General features: G+C 46.7%; 2 protein-coding genes across 5 annotated transcripts in view; one reads left to right on the top strand and one right to left on the bottom strand.

Moving 5' to 3' along the window:
- Window positions 1-14345, top strand: part of smarcd3a (SWI/SNF related BAF chromatin remodeling complex subunit D3a) — a 38533-nt gene extending 24188 nt beyond the window's left edge. For 3 of the 4 annotated variants that reach the window (XM_029253687.1, XM_018757905.2, XM_018757907.2), the window contains 11 exons: window positions 1438-1480; window positions 2855-2977; window positions 3108-3230; window positions 3910-4005; window positions 6975-7076; window positions 7412-7573; window positions 7721-7818; window positions 8231-8366; window positions 8646-8768; window positions 9076-9177; window positions 9389-14344. In XM_029253687.1, the coding sequence (XP_029109520.1) occupies window positions 1438-1480; window positions 2855-2977; window positions 3108-3230; window positions 3910-4005; window positions 6975-7076; window positions 7412-7573; window positions 7721-7818; window positions 8231-8366; window positions 8646-8768; window positions 9076-9177; window positions 9389-9442 (1162 nt within the window). In that variant the 3' untranslated portion in view covers window positions 9443-14344. Of the gene's footprint in view, window positions 1-1437; window positions 1481-2854; window positions 2978-3107; window positions 3231-3909; window positions 4006-6974; window positions 7077-7411; window positions 7574-7720; window positions 7819-8230; window positions 8367-8645; window positions 8769-9075; window positions 9178-9388 lie in introns of all 4 variants that reach the window. The other variant, XM_018757906.2, reaches the window with a different exon arrangement.
- A 943-nt stretch (window positions 14346-15288) lies between these two features.
- On the bottom strand, window positions 15289-24189 carry chpf2 (chondroitin polymerizing factor 2). Its single transcript, XM_018757838.2, has 4 exons — window positions 22656-24189; window positions 18663-19227; window positions 16986-17168; window positions 15289-16721 (listed from the first exon to the last, which is right to left on the bottom strand). Exons 1-4 carry the CDS (start codon window positions 22925-22927, stop codon window positions 15447-15449), a joined length of 2295 nt encoding a protein of 764 aa, XP_018613354.2. The 5' UTR covers window positions 22928-24189; the 3' UTR covers window positions 15289-15446.
- Window positions 24190-24653: the final 464 nt, after the last annotated feature.

The raw sequence follows: 24653 nt of genomic DNA, 5'->3' as shown, positions 1-24653 counted from the left end.
TGTGGAATTAGCTAGACATAGCTTTGTTTGAAGTGGAAGGCTCGAGTAGCCTCAGGCCTCATGTCGAGACGGCCGTATTGGACGGAGAACGCAGCCTTTATTTTCCATGTAGCTGCTGAGTTTGTGGAGCTGTTGTTTTATGAGGAACAAACAGGAAACATCTTCATGGCTGTGGAAAACCCTTCTTTCTGCGGACTTCAATGGACACGCAAACGTGTTATCATGACAGAACTTTGCTCTCAGTGTCCTCTCATCGTTATGCTTGTTCAAGAGTGACCCGAGAAGACCAGGACGTCTCAGAAGAGCAGTCTCTCGACTTTTCTCATCGCAGTTTTGAGCCTTTTGCTGTGCTCCCGCTGGAGTTGTGGGCTTGTGGTCGAAGCAAGAGGATCATGGGAGAGGTTACCGACAAGCATAGAGTGCGATGCATCCTGCCCCCACTGGCTCAGCGTTTATTGACTCGGCGATGTCCCCAAGGCATATCCATAGGCCCAAGATGCACTGGTGTGGCCATTCCGCTAATCCAGCAAAGGGACTTCCTGTTTGAGATTGCTGCTCCGAGATGTTGCTGGTTTGCATAGTAGATGCTTCCCAGTCCATAAGTGACTTAGTAGGTTACGTCAAGAGATCGGTCTTGGGCACAGCAATGTGTCTTCGAGTCCAGCGTTTCCTCAGACAGTACTCTTCATTCTCCGCTGCAGTCGTTTCCAAAGCACCTGCCGATGACGCAGGACGTTCTTCCTTCACTGCTTTACTTCACGACTCCGCGGTAGCGCCGAATATGGAGGTAAGTAGTGGACGGATGGGGAACAGGAGCTAGGAACCGAATTCGCCCAGGTGAGGCGCAGGACCTGCCAGGGTGGACAGGTCAGCGCTGAGAGCAAAGAAGGACGCGGGTAAGGGATGAGAATGGTGTTAACCAAAACCCCAGCAGCAGTAAGTGGGCTAAGACACTTTGAATATAAAACTGGAAAGCCGCCGGAAAACTGGATAAAGGGTTGGGGCTGAGAGGGGGTGTGTGGTAGGGGGGAGGGAGGACAGGGGCACGCACACACACACACACACACACACACACACACACACACGCACACACACGCACACACACCATCACGCACACTGGCGAGCCCCAGCTCAGAAATCCATCCAAATTGAGAAAGCTCCATGCAGAAGTGAAAATAAATTGGCTAGGTTGCGGTGGCTTCCAGTGGTTCGGCTTCGCGGTACGACGGCGCGGTACAAGCGCATGCCAGCCCGTCTGCCACTGCCCAGCGCTCCCTCCTCAAATCGGCGCCTCTCTGGATACTCGCAAACAGCTGGGAACAATGTCTGGATGTGTCCCAGTAATTTAGCAGATGGCCTGTGCACTCTGCTATCTGTCACCATAGTAACGTGCTCTCTCTTTTTTTGTTTCTTTCTGTCCTTTTTCCCCCTCCATAGTGCCAAGAGAAGGAAAATGGCAGACAAGATTCTTCCTCAGAGGGTGAGCTGGTTTCTTGTTGTCGTTTATCGCTCGCTTGTTTGTCCGCGCGTGCCGGGGGAGCAGCGGGGTCGTGTTTCCCATCACAGGGGCTTCAAGGTGGGCCGGGCGGGGAACGTGGCGGGACGGAAAATGCTAAGGGTGTTTGCCGAACCATTTCGGCGATGGCGGGGATGTCGAATCCCGGGGGGCGGACGAGGGGTGGACCCGTGGGGTGAGCGGGCGGGCGTGCCAGGGAATTAGGTGGCCGTGGGACTGTTAATTAGAGGAGGTCCGTCGATTCAGATTCCGGGAGAGCGCACAAAGCGCAGGGCATTCGCCAGGGCTTGGCGCCACCTCATTTCTAGGTGACCGTGGCGAAAGCTGCTGCAGGGCATCACGTAGACTTCTTGTTATTGCTGCGATTGCAAATTCGCCATCTTTCCTTCCTCTGTTGCGTGTCTGTAATTTTATTCCGGAGCCGGCGATTGAGCACCAGGCGGCTGTTTTGGTTTTTTGCCTTCCTGCCTCCCTCCCTGCCCCTGTTGCCAATACAGTCCTCTCAATGGGACCCTGGCTTTGGGCCCCGGAGCCAAGTTGGGATGGGAGGCGGACTGATATCGGGCGCTGCGCGAGAGACCCAGGGTGTGAGCCTGGACCTTGGAGGCTTGCAATTTGAGGCGCATGCATCATTCTTCACCTGTATGTGGCGCCATCGCTCATCGGGCTCTGCTTCCAGTGCCACAAGGTCAGAGGACAACGGTTCACAGGAAGTTCATCAACCACCATCTCCACTGTGAGCAGCTGCCGGCTGCATTAATAATTAATTTCATAGTGGGTTCTTGTCCTCTACGATGTTCAAGTAACCACACTGATAGGTATGTTTTGTTTTGCGAACGGTACGATGATTGTACGTGAGATCCTGGTGTCTCACATGAGGACCGAGGCCAATTTGGGCGAGCTGCCCTGTGCTCCGGAGATCAGCCATCGGATTGAGCAGAGCTCTGCGTGTTAAGCGGAGAAACGAGTTCATCGCAGGGGTTTGATATCTGGAGCAAATGGAGACCTTGCTGTTGCACCGAGCGAGCAGACGAACGCCATGCGGGGAGGGTGATGTAATGTGCTGAAACACAGGACCCCTTTGAGATGTGAAGCCAGTATCAGCGACTGTCTCCGGCACTCATGAGGGATTGTGGGAAAGTAGGCAACACCTGACAATGCTGAAAGAGTGCCGACGCGTTGATTGCGTGACATCATTCCGTGTCTCATTTTGCCCGTTACTACATGGTAGAGCAAAAAGCCAAGAAGAGACGGTGCTCAGCGCAAAGAAATGTTCTGTTGTAAATTATTATGTCTCCTCATGTCTTTAACCAATTAACTCCTTCCCCAAAACTACAGATCCGTGAGTTGGTCCCAGAATCCCAAGCCTACATGGACCTCCTGGCTTTCGAGCGGAAATTGGACCAAACCATTATGAGAAAACGTGTGGACATTCAGGAAGCCTTGAAAAGACCGATGAAGGTACGTTTTGTCAGGTCTCTCCATGTTCTCCTACTCCCTTTCTCAATGTAGACCTTATTGGGCATCTTTCAAAGGGAGGGATGGACTTGAGCACCAGCCGGTTGACAGGCATGTTCTTCTGCTACCACAGCAAAAACGCAAGCTGAGGCTCTACATCTCAAACACCTTCAACCCCGCTAAGCCTGACGCCGAGGACTCTGACGGAAGCATTGCATCCTGGGAGCTGCGCGTCGAGGGGAAACTATTAGATGATGTGAGTCTCTGCACTCTCAAACCAAATAAATGCGTCACCACAACAGTCCAACTGTTTTTTTTTTTTTTAAACAGAAGTGTTGCCTCTGCACTTGGCTCTGCGGCAGCATGAAGTACTCTGGGTGGAATTGGTGCTCGAACAACTGGTTGTGAGGTTGTGAAAGATGGTTAAGGTCCATTTGTAAATGATTCACAGACACTGTGTTCGTACTGGTGTGTTTCACATCATTGATTCACTAGGGGTACGTTTCAGGGCCTGCGGTGTTTGTCTTTACGGCTGACTGGGAGCAGACATATGCGTATGCGTGGAATGCGCGGTCGATGTTGTGGTTAGAGCCAAGGTTCGTGACGTCAGCAGTGTCTGAATTTGGTTACTCGGGGATTTTCTGCACCCAACAGGTACATGGAACTGAGTATTCCCACATCGAGGTGATGTTGGCCTCATATGCAAGTCAACGCTTTGGTCCAAAAAGGAAACTGGAATAAGCGATGTGCTGTTAAATCACAGGAGAATCGTAGTTAATGTAAATGGATCATCAGAGGCTTTGCCCTCTCAGGCTTTGAACTGGTACAGCATCTCCTGGAGAGGTTACTTTGGTCAGGGGTGGAGGGTGGTGTCATGGTGAGGGGAGACCCACAGTGAGACTGACCTCCTGCTCCTTCTCCTCCTCTCTGTCCAGCTGGGCAAACAGAAGCGCAAGTTCTCCTCCTTCTTCAAGAGCCTGGTCATTGAGCTGGACAAAGACCTGTACGGCCCCGACAACCACCTGGTGGAGGTGAGAACTCAGCTCCCTGGTCTCTCACACACCACACTGTAGTCTTAGAATCTTTTAAAAAAATGTCATTCAATGACTACAACTTTTTTAAAGTTACATAATCATGTTAAAGTCAGCAAAATAACGTATTATTTATTAATATTACTTGGTATGAATGCATTAAAGGGTACTTTTTGCAGCACATATTTAAGATTTTTTTGTTTTTCAAAGCAAACTAATCAGTATTAATTGAGTATAAATATATATTATGTTTGCTGCTGTGGCACAGATTTTCCGGTAAATTTTTCTAATCTATGGCCATATTGCTGACCTCTGTGGAACACGTTGTGCTGGAATGTTTATGATGAGGTGAGATGGGAAAATGCATACAGATGGGTGAACATGTCCAAGGTCCATACATTTAAGCTTAAACACTGTTTCAATATATTGAAAATAACAGGTTTGATTCGATAAGCTGAGGGAACTCAGACCGTTTATTTACCGTATTTTCTACTTTTGGCATATTTTGTTCCACACCTTCATCGCGGTAATTCGGAATAGAACAATGGTAACTGTTCAGAGTTTATTATAAATAGAGCTGATAATATTCCCGAACCTTCCTGACATCAGCTGTTGACTGTTTGAAACCATGGAGACTGAGTTCAGTGTTCCTCCACGAACGGCACAGTCACCATGCTGTCATTTCCAAAATGGAGTTAAAAAAATGGGGGACGAGTGGAAGGTTTCTTTTTGCACCACATCAGGGACGGTGTTGGGAATTGTGACGGAGGAGTTCTGAGAATAGATCGCGAGCCCCCAGCCAGTGCACGCTGAATGCTTGTTGGACTTAATGCCATGAAAAGCACTAAAATAGCAATGCTGAAAAAGTCGCTTTTAGGAGTCTTCTATAATTGGCCTGTAAATGGCTCACAGTGACATGAATAATAATGCTGTTGTTTCGTTTTGAGTCATTTGTTGCCTTCCTTGGAGGAAAAAAGCTGCGAGCCTTTGAGAATTATTGATTTTTGTCTCAGTTGGAATGAAATTGTGTGTGCATTCTTTTCATTCCTCTCCAAAAAGCGGTGGTGCCCACAAAACAATGTATCCGATGTACAATGATATCCTCACATTTTATATGTTGCAACTTTATCATATCATTGCACCAGAGTCAAATATCTGTAAGTATATTAATGTTCCAGAATGTGCTTGTGAGGCTGTCTGTTGCACGTTTTTTTGTCATTTTTCTCCTCTTTGTGACTTCAAGCCCATCACCCCCCCCCCCACTTAAAATGCACAGAACTGCAGCATGTGCCCTTTGGCTGTGTCGTTACACACCTTTTTACAGCACAGCCAGGTTGGTTGCCGGTTTTTTTCCTGCCCGTTATTAATGCGGACCCGGATGTACGGCTGCGGTGCCTTGGGGGGTCGGCACTCAGTCAAACTGCGATGTGTAACAAGCGAGTTCTCTGAGCGATGCTCCACCTCATTAAAACGGCCCAGGCTGGAGGTGGTCCGAGACCAAGAAACTGTCCCATCCCTCACAGGCGGGCAGGCGTCAGATGTCCCGGCCCCTTCTCTTTGCTGCCACCTTTGATTGCTCTCTGCCGGTTTCATTTATGGCCCTCTGGTTGCCATGGAAACACCACAAAAGCCTACATCAATCACTTTAACAGAGATTTGCGAGGCAGCCTTCACGCTGAGACTGAGAGCGTCTCGCCACTTTCCCGCATCGCCGCACGCAAGGCAGACTGCCCGCAGAGTAACTCGCATCAGCAGGGCATCTGGTGGCTGCGGGGCGAGATAGGAGAGCGTGGAACATCCCGTGGAAAAGCCTGTGAATGGTGAGGTGATCACGGGAGGCGACAGGAGCTGCTCGCACCCCAATGCTCTATCCAGCCTGTGTGCTCAGACTCACATTTTCACACAGGATATTAGTCCTTTAGTGTCAAAGCACGCTGACTGAATTGCAGAAAACCTTCTGAGACCCAGCCATTCGCTCTTGTCCATTCATGTTAAAATAATACTAATTTACAATAATAATAATATAGAGTAAGGTATTATATTTTCATGCTACACTGCTATTTTGCTTTCTTTTATAAACCTGTTGCCTTTTTCACTTGCTAGCCAATTTAAATGAAAGCACAAATGAAAAGCTTTGTAACCAAAGCGCAGTTGCTGCTGGATGCCCAAAACACTGACTGAGACTCAGAAGAACAGATATGGTGCCTTGTTGTGGCGCCGCCAGCTGATGTTATCGTAGAGTAGAGCAGGTGAAGCGGTTGGCATTAGACATTATGGCCCAACGTCGGGGTTCGAAACTACTAAGTTTGATGAGACGGCCATCGTAAGTCCAGGTGGTTGTAAGTTACATACGTCATAAGTCGAGGACCACCTCTACATGTGTGGGTGTGGGATTTGGAGAACTTCCTTTATATCTTGCAAATTTAAGATTGGGGCAGCTGGTAGCGTAGTTAGAGCTGCTGCCTTGAGACCCAAAGGTTGTAGGTTTGAGTCTCACTTCCAGCTGTAATACCCTTCAGCAAGGTACTTGCCTTACAAAATTGCTTCAGTAAAAAAATGACCCAGCTGTATAAATGGGTAAGTTATTGTAAGTAGCTTAACATTGTAAGTCACTTTGGAGAAAAGTATCAGCTAAATGAATTAATGTAAATATAAACCATTTTTCCTGGATACTATATGAGCATTATATATATATATATATATATTTTATATATATATACACATATGATATATTTGAGGACATATTTTTAGACTAGCAGGTCTGTTGTATCACAAAAGAACTAGAATTTCTGCTTTCCATCTGTCTAGTGGTATGTAAGAGCTACTTAACGAAAAATATGGAAAGGCAGATTGTAGTGTGTGAGAAAGTGACGGGGGGGGGTAACCTCACCAGGACCTGATGATGTGCATATTTCTATGCACCTTCCCTTTCTAAAGCGCTCTGGCATTTCTCATATCTGTCTGCTCAGTGGCACCGCACCCCCACCACACAGGAGACGGACGGCTTTCAGGTGAAACGGCCGGGCGACGTGAGCGTGCGCTGCACCCTGCTGCTGATGCTGGACTACCAGGTGAGGGCGCCACAGAGCCGTGGGCTCACAGAAGTTGGGGTTGGGGTGGCTATCACATTCTTGATAACTTTATCTCCGAACTTTGGTTACTGTACATGACACAAGCAGGAAGTCACAGTAGACCCATTCTTCTTAACAAGGTGGCCTTTCACAGGCTATCTCACCAAGTTTGCTACACGTTTCCTTCTTGAGTACCGCACAGGAAGGGGCCGCTTGTTGAGAAAGGTTACGAAATGCTGACGATTAACCAAAAGCCTAGAAACGAACTCCCGCGGCGATAATCACTTAGGATAGAGGTAGCGCAGCGCATGGACGGTACCTCTGTGTCCTTCCAGCCCCCCCAGTTCAAACTGGACCCCCGACTCGCCCGTCTGCTGGGGATCCACACCCAGAGCCGTTCGGCCATTATCCAGGCCCTCTGGCAGTACGTCAAGACCAACAAGCTGCAGGACGCCCACGACAAGGAGTACATCAACTGTGACAAGTATTTCCAGCAGGTACACCCACACCAGTGTCATCTTCATCAGCTTTTTCTGTTAATGTGTTGATCGGCGTATGAGAAATTACTATGAAGGGAGGTGAAATGTTAGTGCAATTACTGCTATGTGTGGATAATAGAAAAAATGTTCCCTGTTGTGGCGCAGATCTTTGACTGCCTGCGTCTGAAGTTCTCTGAGATCCCCCAGCGCCTCACCAACCTGCTTCTACCCCCAGATCCCATTGTCATCAACCATGTCATCAGGTAGGTGCGGCCCAGGGGTTGATGATCCAGCTGCAGTCCCTCCCAGGCCATCTCACTGTGCCACACACATTTCATCAACTAATGGAAAATAAAACAGGGCTGGGTTATGTATTGGAATGAGTCGTTCGAGTTTTTCTCTTAACAACAAAGGATGAGGATCTCATCCCAAATGGTGCTGCTATTGTACCTTTAATTAGCAGTGATTTATCGCTAGAATAATTAAATGAGTCATCTGCTTGGACGTCATAAACGTGCCTTATGTTCTTATGATGTAATTAAAGAAAGAAAGGAGAACCCTTGCTCCAGATCGGTCACGGTCTTGTCAGCCTGCGGTGTGTTTCAGTGCTTGAGGTGCACATCCTGGTAAAGCTAGAAGTGTAATAACAGTGCTCATCCTGTCGGAACTCAACAGCGTAGACCCCAACGATCAGAAGAAGACCGCCTGCTACGACATTGACGTGGAGGTGGAAGACCCCCTCAAAAGCCAGATGAGCAGCTTCCTGCTTTCCACTGCCAATCAGCAGGAGATCGCATCCCTTGACAACAAGGTCAGGGCGCGGCAGAGTATTGCAGTGGTTTCCCGGGTGCTGTGTGCTGAGTGTGCCTTTGAGCATGTGTCACACTGTGGCTATGTCTGTGCCTGTGACCCCATGAGAACCAGGTCTGCAGAGCAATTTAACTCAGGGCTGCTACATCCTGGATTTTGTTCAAACATGTCATTCAAAATCTGAGTCCTGATCTTGGTGCTGCTAGAGGATCATCTGGACCCTGCCCTAACGTTGAGTGCCCTGATGACATTATCTTCTGTTTTCTGTCTCACTGCCCAGATCCATGAGACCATTGAGTCAATAAACCAGCTGAAGATCCAGAGGGACTTTATGCTCAGCTTCTCCAAGGACCCCAAAGGCTACATTCAGGATTGGCTCAAATCCCAGAGCAGGGACTTGAAGGTAAGTTAAGGGTTCAGCTGCTTAATTGGCCATCAAAACAACGTTTACCATTGTGCTGGTATGCTGCAGTACCCTGGTAGTGTAAGTCTACGTACCAGTGAAGGCCAGCTCTTGCCTGGAGACCAGTGTCACGGTGTTTCATTTCCCAGACCAAGTTATCCAGGGCTTCTTGTAGAGTTCAGAGGCATCATGCAGCAAACCATCTGACACATCAGTAGCGGCTCTGGAACGCACAAAAAGACCATGAGCTGTGCAAGTTCATATGTGCAACCATCTTCTTATTGCTTCTGCTTTATGTATGCTGTAGGTCATGACAGACGTGGTGGGGAACCCAGAGGAAGAGAGGAGAGCCGAGTTCTATAACCAGCCCTGGTCTCAGGAAGCTGTCAGCCGCTACTTCTACTGCAAGGTTAGAAGACGAACCTGTTTAATAAGGACTTTGGTTTAGAGATCTTTGTAACATGCAGCAATGCTCCAAATACTCTCAAGCCACTTGTCATGCACTGCAGTAAATTTCCTCAGTTACTGGACCATTTCTGAGGGAAGCTCAGCGTCCCCCAGTACAGTCATTATATTGTAATGTCACCATCCCACCCCACCCCATCCCCCCACTCATGCAGATCCAGCAGCGAAGACAAGAACTGGAGCAGGCTTTGGCTGGACGCAACACCTAGACCCCGGAGCCCCCACATGGTGAAAGCAGTGTACTCCTCAACTGGCATCTCCTCACCACTTGCAATTCCTGGCAGACACCAGCCCGCAATTGTCTTTTCTGTGTTTCCCCTCTGTGCTCTTTCGATTCCACCATCTCCGATGAGCAGCGAATAATCACGCGTGACCAGTGTTACACCCACATTTTTCTCCTTGCCCGCTAGGATCTGAAGGTGACGCTCACCATCTCAATAGTGTGGCACCTTCCCGCTGTCTCCGCTGAGAACGGTACCTTTACCGCTGACGGCCCCCCTCACCCACATGTTTACAACTTCCAAGAGGCTCAACCCAAAGTCCAAGACCTCCTGTGAATGCTGTACAGTTTCTCTCAGACTCTCTGGATGCATGTTTTCTATTCAAGTGTGTCTTAAAGCATGCTGCTCAGCACTTGGGTCCGGAGCTCAGTGGACGCGGAACAAGGGAGCGGCCACCATGTCGGTGGTACAGCACAAAGTCCACTGTCGCCGTCGAGTCCATGTTTCACTAGAGTCAGCACTATGAAAAAGAGAATTCACAGCACCGAGAGTATTCCCAAGAGGATGAGTCGTCTTTGTTGACTTTTTTGAGTTGGGCCATGTGCAGAGATAAACTTCAGTTTCAGACTGGTGATTCAAGGTGGTTTACGGAAACGTGTGACTTAGGGCTCCCCAGAAGTAGCAATAGAGGCCCTGCACACAATAGAGACACACACACGGTTGGCAGCATGTCATCCTTTTGCAGTGTTTGCTGCCAGCCACGCGAGGGAGCCAGTGTACTGGGCCAGAGCGTGTCGCCAAGATTACTTCATGTCAAACCCCTCCATTACTCCCTACTGGTACACATGGCAGGTTGCCCATCTTTTTTGGGGATCAGTCCTGTCATGGGTCATCAACCTCTTGGTCTTGACTGTTGTGGTCACACACCGGATTTACACACTCACACAGAAATGCACCTGTGCATCATGGGGCTTCACGCCAAAGATGAGGAGATCAGCACTGTAGGTTGTTCACAGTAGCCAGACACATAAATCAGAAATGGCAAGAACATATTCACTTGGGTTGTGCCTGGTAAAACATGGTACTGAATACGGTACAGGACTCTACTTATTCTGCTACGCCCCACAGAAATATGAGCCAGCAGCAGGAGTGTCGCAGATTATTGAGCGTGTGACGCATTTCAGTGTATCTGGCTCTTTTTATCCTTGCTAAAGAAGTTTTTCTGGACGTTGTCCTTTTTTTTTTTTTTAACCCTTGTTGCACAAAGAGAGCCGTGTTACCTGGGAAAATGTTTTTCTGTGCCGATGGTCTTTCTTGTCTGTTGTCACAGTTTTCCTGTCGTTCAGCAGGGTAATTATATGTAGTGAATTGATGTCTGTGAAATTATCAGTGTTAATCCGAAGGACTGAGACTGTTGCTACTTTCCCCGTCGTATGAAGGAGTAGGAAAGGAAAAGTGGCCCTGGAAAAACACAACACATTTTTGTTGTACAACAACGTTTCTGTGTGTGTACAACACAATTGTCATGTTCTCATGTTTCCGCATTACTCCAGCAGCGTTTCTGTGTGTGTACGACATCACACTGGCATTATGCACCTAGGTCTTGTTATGCGGAACATTAAAATTCCAAAGTCACCTATTGAAACATGCAGGGAGCTCCTGGCACTGTCGTCAAGCCAGGGTGGGCGTCCAGGACAGCAGGACACTGGAAGAGAAGATCTCCTTTGGCTGGAAAATACTGATGGACCAAGGATGATGGTATGTCTGAGTGCCTGGTTCCCTCCAGCCAATTAGGCACAGTAGTTTCCAGTGCTTGTCGTACGAATAGAGACTATAACGGAGTCCTTTCAGCGATGCGGTCGTGTAGATGCTGTAGCATTAACTGTGAATTTAAACAAATAATATGCTGAGATGAAGGAATCTGAAGAAACGGAAGAATTGCATAGAATATTGAGGCGAGTGTTCCCGCGCGAAAAGGAACACGTGTTACAGTGCGTTTTAGGGCTTTTAACTTTGCTTTTGCACAACATACAGACCACAATTTGTGGGAGTGAGATTGAGACTTTGGCACCTGTGTAGTGTTAGTGGAGAGCTTACCGACGTTGTCTTTTTCTATTTCAAGCACATTTGAGATATAGTTTTTTCAGTTTTGGTCCTTTGAGGCTTTCCTTTTAAAGGTTGTGGTGCATCAGTTCCTGCAGATGAGCAGAAGGTTGCGAAACAGGGCTCTGCGGGAGACGAAGAGGGCAGAGTGAGCAGATCAAGCTGCGGACAATGGCAGGAAGATGAAGAAAAAGAGACAAGGACGTAGGGATGAGGTGCACTGTGTATGTTCCCCCTGTTAAAGAAATAGAAGAGGAGAGGAATTTGGTCTGTGTAAGTGGAAAACAGCAGCAGCCAGGGCCTAGATATTAGATGGTTAGGTACTCACCCTGAATTGATACAGTAAAATTACCCAGCTGTATAAATAGGTGAATAATTGTAAGTAGCTTAGTGGACAAACCTAACACTATAAGTTGCTTTGGGCAAAATGATACTTAACAATAATGGCATCTTTTTACAATGAAGACAGATTGAAAGTAGCAGAATACTGAATATTGCACCCTGTGGATCTCAGCACATCTGGGCTTGAGTCATCAGATGAGTGTTTCGTGAAGACAAGGCCAGACTGGCTGTACCAAGCAGGTCTGACTTGGGTTCATTCCCCTTGTGCACGTTGTGTGGGTGAAATGAAGCACTTAACCCCCCCCCCCATGTCATACTTTCTGTTATCAATAACCTTGAAAGAATGAAATTCTGTGCCCAAGTCTCCAATCACATTGAGGGGAGATGTGTCCACCCCCCAGGTGCAGGAGGTAGTTCTAAGAAATTCCTGAGAAGAGTTTTGCTGGGTCTCCAGTCACTGCCTGTGTTGTAACTCTCACTTTGACTTTTGTTTTGAAGCCAGTAAGTGACACAGGGAAGGTGCCTTGACTCAAACCTGTTCCCTTATTGAATGTTGTTGCTGAGTGTCACACTGTTGTACTTCTACCTGTAAACACAAACCTGCATTTACTTGTTTTATATAAAGAAAATGCCTGTGAAACAAGCTGTCAAAAAATTAAGAAACCCACTGCCTCTAAAATAGGTTGGTTTGTTTTTTTTAAACCTATGCATGTCGCATGAAAATATTTTTATAATTTGTTTTTTTAAAAGGACAAGAACTGTTTTTTAGCATGACTAAGGGAAATGAAGAACTCTTGAGTTTAACCTTGACTCGGTTGGGCTTTGGAGATGTCAGCTTTGTGCTGAAGGTCTTCTAAGGATTTAAAGATGATTAGAAGACATGAAGATAAGAACATCATCCTTCTTTGATGCATGGTGAAGAAGCCCACAATAAATTGTTTGGGGTCCAAGGGTTGACTGATGGACTCTTATAAAAGCATTACAAAGAGTCATGTTGGTCAAGGTCCCTGGTCACATCAATGTCCTTGTGTCATTCATGACTGGGAATCCAACTCTTCTCTCCAACATGGACCACCCAGCACTGACTAGACTTCCTGGAGATGGAAGCTCTAGAGGTTGTTCCTCCTGCTGGAACACTAGTGTGTGTTTGTGTGAGTGTGTGGGCGTTCTGGTACAAAGACACGCTGGAACGCAGTTTGTTACCCGCTGATGGGGACTGGGGCATTCCTCACATACAGTACAAAGCTGGTCTGGGACACTTTTATCTTTGTAACAATGGAAAATAGCTTGACACTGTGGTTGTAAGGGCAACAAAAATAACTAACGAACAACAAAGCTGTGATTTTTCAGACAGCTTGGATGTAAATAAAACGTAGCATTTGCCAAAGTTAGTATGTCAAGGCCGAGTTGGGAACTACGGACACCTGGTGGGGTTCGAGGCTGGATGGATACTGTCTGGTCTTTGCATCCAAACTCCTCCACAGCCTCAGGCCCATCTATTTTGTTCAGCGTCACCGCTGCGAAATGGTACAAGGCAGCAGGATTGCCTGCAGGCCAAGCCCACTCACTTGCTTTGTTTAACGTGAAACCAAAAATGTCAGCATTTGCTTCTGACATGGTACAAGGATGTGATGTTTCCTGTCTTTACCTGTGTTGCTGTCCTGCACGGACCGGGTGTGGTCTCTCTGGACCCAGCCACCTGAAGTCTGAGGGTTGTCCCAGAAAGAACACCATGCCACAATTGGGCATATAACATCTTCAGATGTATAATGACATGATGCATCGCCCTTCGGTCATGGAAGAACCTTCTGACTGGTGTCCTGCCGCCATCTTGGAACACCTAGTGATGAGTTTTCCGTGGACGTTCATCAGGGTCCAGGTCAACTGGGAGAGGGACAAACACCATTCTGTATGCTGGGGCTCAAATTTATAGCCACAGAGACCTGGGAACCACTCACTCTGCACGAACTGGGAGGAAGGGCAACTCACCAGTGAACACGAGCCACAGCATGTTCTTCACACAACTCTGGTGCCACAAGCCTCTGGTGTTCATCTCTGCTGTAGGTGACATCTAAAACTAGTCCATAAAATACATCACACAGTTGTTTACCTGGTTTCTTCAGCCTCGCACAGCGCCTGGAGTTTGAGCCCCTTTGTGAAAGGGACACCAGCCGTCACTGTTCTTCTAAACTGTCTTTTATACGTCTGAGCTGTTCCATTGAAAACCCATTTAAGGTGTAATGACAACATCTTTATGGCTGTAAAAGAATTACAAAATTAAACATTTCTAGCTATTCACGGTCTGGGCTATATATGTGCAACTCCTACACACACTTACAGGAAAAATGCAAATAAATATAAGTGGCTCTGATTCCAAACATATTCCTATATGTTTTTTGTTGTAGAGGAACAGTGACCTATGTTTTTGCACATGCCGGCAGATTGACATCATGGGTGTGAGACCGACTTAACCCTGTCAGCATCGTTTAATAGTTTGTGTGTCGCCTCTGCGTAGGTGATTAATAAGGTAAAGAATGTTACATGTTTAAGGAATGAAGCAGTCAGCAATTGGCATTGAACAGGAGTCTTTAAAATACATATTTTATGTGAAAATAGTTTAATTCTTAAAGTTTATTATAGTTATATTGGATATTTTTGCAGAGTCTAACCTATAAATACATCTGCATTAACAAACAAAGGTAAAACTGACTTTGGATTGACAAAAAAATAATTAGGAAAAGTTCCAGTTGTATTTGTGAGGTGAGGAGCCAATGTGCTGTATGTACAACTGCAGATACAGTAGTGCATTTGCATAAAATACAGCAAGTTTTTTTTTTTTTAACACAGTGGCTCTATGAGTGAAGGAGCCTCGTTGGTGAAACAGCAGCAGTGCAGCACATTGCACAAATGTAAAGAGAACTAAATTAAACACTGATCACATTGTCTTCTTTATTTGAGTTAGTAGCCCAGAGAAGAGGCAGAAGGACACTGGTGTACCCTGGAAAAGCAGTTTACTCAGAGCAATGATGTGCTATAGCCTTATTTCCTTCTTCTAATGGTCTCTTACTTGGCATTTTAAACTCACCATCATTTTGAAATAGCTGAACTTACCCCACATCTACAACAGCCAAAGAAAAGCTGAATATATCCATGAATTTAATCTATTTTTCATAAAGTTAAAAAAATGCTTATATAACAAAATTGATGCCATTTCCTTGTGTTTTGAAGAGCAACTCTATGTTTTCAAGGTATCTGCAGAAGATGGGGGGAACCAGTTCTGCACCTGGAAATCTCTGAATTTAATATAACTGCATCAAAAGATCTTTTAATGGTTCCCAAAAATATGTAGCATAGGCTCACTGTGTACAGCAGATTCATGTGCGAATGAGTTTTTTTTTTTTTTTTTTTTTACATCTCAAGTTGCAAGTGATGAGTCTTATTGCAATTATTTCCATGCTGCATTCCCTCCAGGTTTCTCCATCCCAAGAATCTGCAGTTTTTTGCATCCAGCTGTCAGATTCCAGCTGTGCAGAAAACCATAAGAAGTCTAGGTGCTATTGGCCTGTTCCTGCTCAAAGAGCGCCATGGCGAGGTGTGAGCGCGAGGCCAGTCCTTCCAGGTTGCTGAGGACACAGCGATGGTAGACATCCTCGCTGAGACGTGGGTTGCAGTCCCGGCGAACATACTTTTGGACCAGCGCTGGCTCCACAGCCCGAAACACATGCAGCCCGGAGTAGCGGACAAAGAGCTCATACACGTCCATGCTCTCCAGGAGCTCATCATTGTCCAGGATGTCGGCCGCCATCTTGGATCGAGCGGCCATGTAGTCCGAGTTGTAGAAGCAGGCCTCGTCGAAGATGTTGCGGTCGAAGTGGCCGTCACGGAAACCCTCAGAAGCGAAGGAGGAGCCTGCTGCCGAGGGCTGCTGTTCACGGTACACGATGGCAGGATTGTACTCCTGAAAGTGGATTGGGAAGAAGACCTGCCAGCTGCTGATGGCGTTCATACGGCACCGATTGAGAAAGTCACCGTTGACCTCCGTCCACACGCTGGCAAGAAAGAAGAGCGTGTCCACGGGGTGCTTCTTTGAGATGATGTCCATGAGCTTGACCTGAGAGGGCACTTCTGTCTTTACGCTGATCCAGGGGATTTTCACATCGCCATAGCGTTTCTCCACCTCACCAATCATGGACTTGACCCCAGCAAATACGTCGGTCTGACTGACTCGCTGCGCATCAAAATGGTCGTAGATGAACAAGAATGTGAGCAGCACGTTGTCATGCGTGTCCAGGGTGTTCATAGCGTACATGTCCAGGAAGTTGCTGACGTGGTCCTGCACATGTGCCGTTACAGGCAGGATGACCTGCACCCGTGTGGCCTCCGTCACGTAAGGCATGGGGATGATTTCGATGGCGCTGAGAGGGCGAAGCAGCTCCACACGCCTGACAATGACCTGGCTGTGGCCCTTCTGGGTGAAGACCTCCAGGGCAAGGTCCAGCGTGTACTCCATCCCACGTGTGGGGTCGAAGCGGCGGTAGCCATTGAGGAGACGGCGTTTGCGGAAGCGCAGCTGGGGCTGGTAGCGCTCATTGAGGCGCTCCACTGCTGTTTCCAGCACAGCGCTCACGTCCGCCCGGTCCACCCCACGCAGCTCGCACTTGGGGGAACCATCAGCACATGAGTAGATGTGCTCCTCAGTGAAGTACTCCCAGCTGATCACCTCAAAGCGCGTCTTGGGCCGAAATGGCGGGTTGATGCCCACTGGCCAGGAGACACCCGCCTTCCCCTCTGGCGTCAGCTCACTCAAGTTGTTGATCTGGACCTGCCCAGGACACAGAAATGACAGGAATCAGTGGAGAAACTCCAGAGGTCAGACTCCAAAAATCTCCAACATCTTCAACACCATGGCAGTGTATCTACATAACACTCATGATACAGCCAGAGGTTTGGTCACGTTCTTTTTCGCATCTAATGAAACACATGTGTTGCACAGCTCAGAGTGCCTGATTATACTGTATCTTTTAATATAATTTAAAATATATAAAAGGGAAATGCGCAAAGAACTTAAAGAAGCAGAAGCCCGAACCTGCAGCTGCTGGATCTGTCTGTATGTCCAGTCCAGCTCTATCTGGCTGAAACGCTTATGCAGGCGATACATAAGGTCTGCTTCAGAGACTGGATGCACCGTGAACGCGTTCTTGAAGCGGGAGCTGTCCTCACGCTCTGGGTCTGCGTTCTTACCCAATTCAAAGTAGTTAAACTTCATTTCCTGCAATAAAACACAGAGGATAACAGGTGCAACACCACTTTAATCATTAAGAAATTTCCAAAACAAAAAACTCATTTGCAGAGCAAAGCAGGAAGACTGGAGTAACTTGTTCCTTATAAGCTGTACCAAAGTGCATTGCAACTAAATGTTCCGATGTGTGAACTTCATTGCTAACAATTCTTGGCTCATTGTAATGCTGCATGCAGCATAAAATCTGCTCATCAGTACACAGCAACAACATTTCCTTTACTTCATCACTGCACTACAGTAACTCTCGGCTTACTGAATGTACAGCTTTCATGCAGCAGGATGCACCACCAGCCAAATCTAGCTTTCTCTGATTAACAGTTTGTTTTTATAGTGTCTGGCAAGACATCTGGACTGCATAAATAAACTAGGGCGGTGCAGCCAGCACTCCGTTTGTTACACAGACGAGGCTTGAACGGGGTGACTGTTTGACTCTGTGTAGAAACCCAGAGGTCTGAAAGATGGAGGCAACGTGGTCACTTTTATTGGGCCGAATATTGAAAAACACTAAAAACAAGTGTCAGCACTTCTGTGTTATCACTCAAAGCCTGGAATTATATGATGACCTAACGAAAAGTACGCACCTTCAGAGTATCACATATCGGATGTTTTCTAGTTGATGAGGTTTATTTGATACAACTGCTTTTAAGACAAAGTTATTAATTTCCAAATGGATCATACTAAGTCTGACATTGATTTAATCCCTGAGTTTTCTGTCCACATAGAAATAAAACAGTTTCTGGCAAAACCTCCGAGTCACACCATTCCGCCTGCAATAACAGTGGCTGACTTTGTTGTGCAATTTGCACATCTTATCACACTGGGTTTGTTCAGTCCCTTGAGCTCCCTGTGTTGTAATGGAGGTAAGTGAATTAGAGCACAATTTAGTTTGGAGACTGATGCAAATTAAACTGTTCAATGTCAATAGAAAATAAAGTAACTGATTATAAAGACATCTGGCAGCCTGAGAGTTGCGTGCCCAGTGGATGAGGAAAGTAACAGGGCACGCAGACGAAGGTGTATATCACACCCGTAGTGCTTTAAAAACAGGAAACTAAAGTTTTCACAGTGGAACTCGCACCTTTCTGCCGTTGTACTACTGCGTTTCATAACCTCTCGTTCCAAGATGCATCATGAAAAATACATCATACATGAAGCACACAAGGGGCAGAACTAAGAACTTATGACAGCTTCTGTACTGTCTCAAGCTCTTAAGGGAACTCCATTTCAAAAATAACCTTTTACCAAATGTTTATTTTTATAATGGCGATATCTTAGATAAACTTAACCATTTTTCTGTTACTGTTTTTTTAATATATTCCAGTTTTATGAGGAGAGGAATGCACTCAGTATTACATATTTGGACAAAACCTGACTGTGTAAAAGAATGGTGTATGCAAGCAAATACAAGTGAAAAAAATAATCTATTTTTTAATTTTAAAAAAAGACTAAATTCAGATCAATTACCTGGTGCACCTCTTTGCAACTGAGACCTAAGTAGTCAATAATGCAACGGCCCAGCCACTCGTCAGGCCTGACGCTCAGGATGTCGTTGCGACACATGTCTAGATGGGGCTGCAAATGAGCCAGCAGGCTGCGGGAGAGCAGATAGCCGTAGCCGCCGTGACAGTAGCGGGCCCGCTCTTCACCACCGATGAACTCCTCAGCTCGGCCCATGTAGAGGTCCTGCCCGGCGCTCAGGTGACCGGCCAACTCAGCCAGGCGCTCGGCATGGGTGTAGGTGTCATCCTGCACCAAGTAGAACCACTCGTAGTCGCTGCCATGGTGCTGGTGCAGGTGGCGCACCGTCTCGTACATGAGCCAGACGGGCCTGTCGTCGCCGTGCGCCACTACTGCCATGCCGTGTGGGGGCTTGGCGCTGCGCACACCTGTGAAGAAGATGGTGCGGTGGAAGTGATGGGCCACAGTGCGGTTCACCGCCACTGCCAGCGTATTGAGGGTGGCCCGTGAGGTTAGCACCCCTGCCAGGAGACGCTCCCGGATCCCCAGCTCCGTGTGGATGTACCGCGTCCTACAAACAACAGATTAAGACTAGATGTGGGTCTGTTAGCTTAACAAAATCTTCCTATGTTTAAAAATGACGCATTGCTTTAGCTTAAAAGGAAAATGTGACTCTCACAAGGCAGCATCCACAGAATAACAGTCCATTTATTCAGCAACTAGACAGCACTTGTGGGAAATTCTACTGCATTTACATTTTTTGGGTCTGTCAGTATTGATGCTAATCAGACAAGAAGCCCAGGATGCCTCTGCAGGCACATATTTTGCATCACTCTTCCAGTAAACCTGGTTCAGTTAAGGTTTTTACAGACTTATTTACCAAGTGGTGTCCTTGTGCAGATCCAGGACAAACCCGTGACTGTTCCCTTTGAAACACCACCCTGCCCGCCCACCCAGAGTCACAATGTGGTGAGATGAGCCCGAATCCCAGCTGGGAGCCACCTGCTAGTCACAAAACTTGCACACAGTACAAGCAGCTGGGCTTTAAGTCAGTATCACCAAGTTCACAAAGTCACACATTTAGAAACAAACTTCAGATTTATATCAGGTTAAAGCCAGTTTAAATCTGTATCAAATCCGTATATTTTACCAGATTTGGTATCCCTCCATCAAACCGATACACTGTGACATGTGCATGATAGGGAAAAGAGAAGCAGTGAGCAGTAAGCTCAATTAAAGAAGCTTTTATTCATATTTAAACACCTGAACAAGTAAAAATTGTATAGAAATTATGGGAAAAGTCTATGAATTGTAGGAATGTTCAGAATAGACACTGTTGATGGGAAAGCCACAGTGCAGTAAAATCTCAAACTATGGCCCAAAGACTCCCAGGAGTTGTGCACTGGAGAGTGCTTTCCTCAATAGGCAGGTAGATAGATAGGTAAGTAAATGAACGAGCGATACTAACCCCTCAAACCACGACAGTTTTAACTCAACAGGTTCGTAATGGGACATAGTATGTAGACAGTCAGTCCATTTATCTGACAGCATTTTATAAGCCTGGCTCAAATCCTTTGAAGTATTCCACACCATTAGAAGAATTACAGTGTTAAAATAAGGGCTCTCCCCAGGCTTGCTGAATGGCATCTCTCAGATGGTGTTTGCAGAATTGTTGATCGCCGAGCCATTCATCATGTGTCGAGCGCCAAGTAAACACACCAACCCACACACATTTACTCTGGAATGAGTATAGATTTGAACAGGCCAAGTCATCATCGTACTAGATGTTAAACACTCACTTTGTTCACATTTATCCAACATCCGCCATGGAAAACACAGTGATGAACAGCTTGGTAAACAGTGAGCAAGACATCTCACATCACAGCCAGGCTACAAACTTCCAATCCAGCCTACATAACGCACTAACTAAATTTAAAAAACAGCAGTCGGCTGTTTTTTTTTTTTTTTTTTAACAGTTCCTAATGCTATTAACTGTAAACAAGGTGTTTTCATAACAGAAATGCTTGAAATTCACAAATGGATAAAGAATTTCAGTACCGGACTTCAGAGGAGGTTCACAAAAGCTTCCCACACATGCTGGGAATGAGGGGACACTAAGCTTCCTGGCTGATTTCGGGCAAAATCTCATTGCCACTGGTGGCTTGATGCCTTCCAGCAGCTCTTCATACAACAACTGCTGCATCTGCAAAGCCACCAGTACTGCGGACAACCATTCTTACCCTTCTCATGGACTCTTTGCCCTCTCGCCATCTGGCAGAAGGTACAGGAGCATTCGTGCCACCACCAGCAAACTCCGCAACAGTTTCTTCCCCAAGGCAGTCAGATTACTGAAAATCCTGCTCACCTGGCACAGTGAAACAGCCAACCCAGAATGACTCCATACACTATAAACACTTTACAGTTTACAGCCCATGTCCTGTGTATTTATTGTCCTGTACTCGTCTCACACCGTTGTGTATTTGCACTTTATGTAGTCCTGCATTCTGTTCTGTGTCGCACCATGGTCCCCAGAGAAATGACATTTCGTTCTGTTGTGTACAAGCTATATAGAGGAAGGACAATAAAAACTGCTTGAACTTGAACACACCTTGAGTATAGAAACCACTTGAATTTGAACTTGAAGTAGGTCTGCATGTTTACGCTGTTTTTTAAATGACACTGAACAGGTCCTTTAAAGAACTAATTATATATATTTTTAAAATCGCAGTTGGCTGATTGAGCATAGGAATACAGATGTTTCTTAGAAACCAATTAATTTAATAAAGTAAACAATTATTACATGAAAAAGTACAACATCACAGGGTGGAATTCGAACCCTGGGCCTTTGATTATAAGGCAAAAAGTAATCACTACATCACCTCCCACCATTAATCCTTTGATAAGGTTTCTTATTGCAGCCTTTCTTCAATTATAACGAACAATTCAGTTTCAATGGAAGCATTGCTGTATAATTATCACCCATAGAAACACAGTAACTTCCTCTTCCTTTGGATCTTTTCAATGTATTCTTGCGAAGAGCAAAAACAGCCTTCTTTACAGTTACACTAGAGTGCACATCCCTGGCTCTTCACAAGGAGGACTTCATGGATATGACTTCATAGTGCAGATCCACAGAGGATGCTGAAGATCTATACAGGCGCGCACGCGCACGCACGCACACACACATTTTCAGAACCGCTTATCCCATACGGGGTCACGGGGAACCGGAGCCTAACCCGGTAACACAGGGCACAAGGCCAGAGGGAGAGGGGACGCACCCAGGACGGGACGCCAGTCCGTCACAAGGCACCCCAAGCGGGACTCGAACCCCAGACCCACCGGAGAGCAGGACCCTAGTCCAACCCACTGCACCACCGCACTCCCTTTCTATACAGGCAGACCAGGAAAATCCCATTACAGGTGGACCTATCTCACCTCCTCCTTCCACCATCACTGATGTAGTGCTTTCCAAAGAACGCACTCAGGTCATGTTTTCAGAAATTATTAACCCTGTACCACACATATTCTTGAACTATTATGTACGTAAACTTTATGTTTCCTGCACATGTGTTTTGAGTGATGGGTCTGGACTTCCTGCGATATCATGCTTCTCTTTGTGCACATTTTTCATTTCCTTTTCTTTTATGTACGTTGCAAGGCACCCTAAGCGGGACTTGAACCCCAGACCCGCCAGAGAGCCCCCCCTGCCAAACCCGCTGCGCAGCTGCGCCCCCCTCATCTCCTTAATTCATTTACATGATTAATTCACACACACACACACACACACACACACACAAATGGGCAATTGAGGGTCACCGGTTCACCTGAAACGCTTGTCTTTGGGCTGCGGGAAGGAACCCATGCGCACAGTATGAGCCACGAGCTTGACTTGGAACACCCGTCTGAATTCACAGCCCGGAGGCACCAGCGCTACTCGCCATGCCGCCTCCACACTCGCTAACTGCCCATAATAAACACACAGCTGTCCCGGGCGCTCACCTCAGGACCTTCTTGTGCGGCTGGTTCGGATCCTTGTGGTAGGGCACGATGCGCGGCTGGAAGTCTTCACCGGCGTCATCGTGCCCCCCGCGGGCATCTTCCCGGAGGCTTCCGGGAAAGACGCCCCCGTTGGCCAGCTCGTCTCCGCAGGCCTGGTCCGGGTCGCCCTGCGTCCAGGAGACCATGAGCAGGCTGAGGCTGCAGCCCAGCGACAGGCCGAGCACGAGGGGCAGCGCGGCCCGGAAGAGCGACAGCACCGAGGAGAGGCGCATGGGGACAGCGGTGCTGGACACGACGTCTCTCAGCGTGGAAACCTGCCCCTTCTTTCAGTCCCAAGCAGCACACGGCGCACAATGCACAACTGAACACATCTCACGAGCCTTAAACTTCCGCAAAACGCACTTTTCTGCCCGCGAAGCCTGGAAACATCGCTTCGTGTTCGTCGCCGCAGTTCCTGCCTCACGTCCTCGTTCTCCTCTGAAGACGTTCATGGGTTATTTGGAGTGAAAGAACCGCGTTTCTGTAATGCGGCGAAGGGGAAGCAAACACTTTTGCTCCGTTATCCCCCACCACCCCGCGCAGTGACAATTATTATCTTTTTTACAGTAAAACGCGTATTTTTTAAGTTTTTATACACAAGTCTTGTGCAGGAAATGGACCCATTTCGACAACCAAAAAAACGCCTCAGAATTCGAGTCTGCAACTCCAGCTCGTGGAATGTACACACTGCTGCCGATTTTTAAGCGAATAATAACAATTTATCCACCAAATTGATTGTGTCTTTAAACCACATCCCTCTGTTTTTACTGCGGAGCCGCATCAAAATAAAGGTTCCGTGTCATAATAATCTCTCCGCTTAAAGCAAATATCGCAGCGATACTATAAACGCAATTTCGCTGAATTTAACGAGACAAAATTAATATTTAACTCTTTTCAGACATATTTGCCCTGAAGGAGAGTCCTGGTTCGCCGTGTGTCGTCCTTCACAAGCGTCCACTGACTGAGTCACTCACTGAGGTCCACGTAATATCGAAAATAACATTGCAAGTTTAGATTTAATGCAGATGATGATTAACGTAACGATCACTGCTTATATTTTCGGGAAAGGATTTCTTACGTCACGCCAAGTCATACGATATTTTCGAAGATGTCACGGTGAAAAAAAAAAAAAACGCTTTTTCGTATTTCTTATCACACTGTAATCTCGTGTCGTGAAGCGGATGTTCCGATGATCCGCGAGAGGTGAAAAACAAAAAAAAAAAAAAATATGGCAGCCTCCTGTATAACGCTAATCTCCAGGTTTTTTCGATCGAAAGAGTTTTATGCTTTTTTTAAATCCCCACGTAGGTGCGATTCGAATGAAGAAGGGAACATCATGTCCGTCTCCACGGCCGCTGACTGTGCGCGCGGGCATCCACGAGCTCCTGGCACGAGCCTTCGACCTCCCGATGTTTCTCAAACCGCTGCCAAGCGGAAACGTCCCGCGGGTGTCTCACACTGGACTGGTGCAGTGAGCTCTACTGTGCCCACATCTCACTGGCTCTTTTCTGTGAAAAATACAGGCTAAATCCACATCACCAGAAGCTCTTCCCGTTTTTTTTTCCGAGCTGATCCGCAAATCTCCTTTTCTTTCCCTCCCCATGTGAAAGCGAGTACTAGTAATAGTGACCAGTATATATATATATATATATATATATATATAAGTGAATTTGAAAATTACTCAGGACTCTGAAATATTGAAAACAAATGCAAAGCCAGGCAAAGAAATATCTTCAGATAGGTAGCTAATCATCCAAACATTATTGGGAACATGCAGTTGGAAAAAAAGTGTTCCTCCTTCCACCCATCATGCGATACCCTGGAGCAAAGCACTAGCCCTGAATTGTTCAGTGCAAGTTACTCAGTTGTGTAAATGGACAAATAAACATATACTGCTTTGGAGGAAAGTGTTAGTGAAAATTAATAAATAATTATACAAAAATCTATCCATCCATCCAT

This window comes from Scleropages formosus, chromosome 7 (assembly GCF_900964775.1).
Source record: "Scleropages formosus chromosome 7, fSclFor1.1, whole genome shotgun sequence".
NCBI lineage: Eukaryota > Metazoa > Chordata > Actinopteri > Osteoglossiformes > Osteoglossidae > Scleropages > Scleropages formosus.
Note: the sequence above shows the minus strand (reverse complement) of the source record. Positions and strands in the feature narration are given on the sequence as shown.

Bases quoted from the DNA above. Each gene is read 5' to 3' on its own strand.
- chpf2 (XM_018757838.2), bottom strand. From the start codon at position 22,927: ATGCGCCTCTCCTCGGTGCTGTCGCTCTTCCGGGCCGCGCTGCCCCTC. The intron at 19,228-22,655 runs GTGAGCGCCCGG...TGTTGTTTGTAG, and splicing joins CCGCACAAGAAGGTCCTGAG to GACGCGGTACATCCACACGG. The intron at 16,722-16,985 runs GTTCGGGCTTCT...TGTCCTGGGCAG, and splicing joins GACAGATCCAGCAGCTGCAG to GTCCAGATCAACAACTTGAG.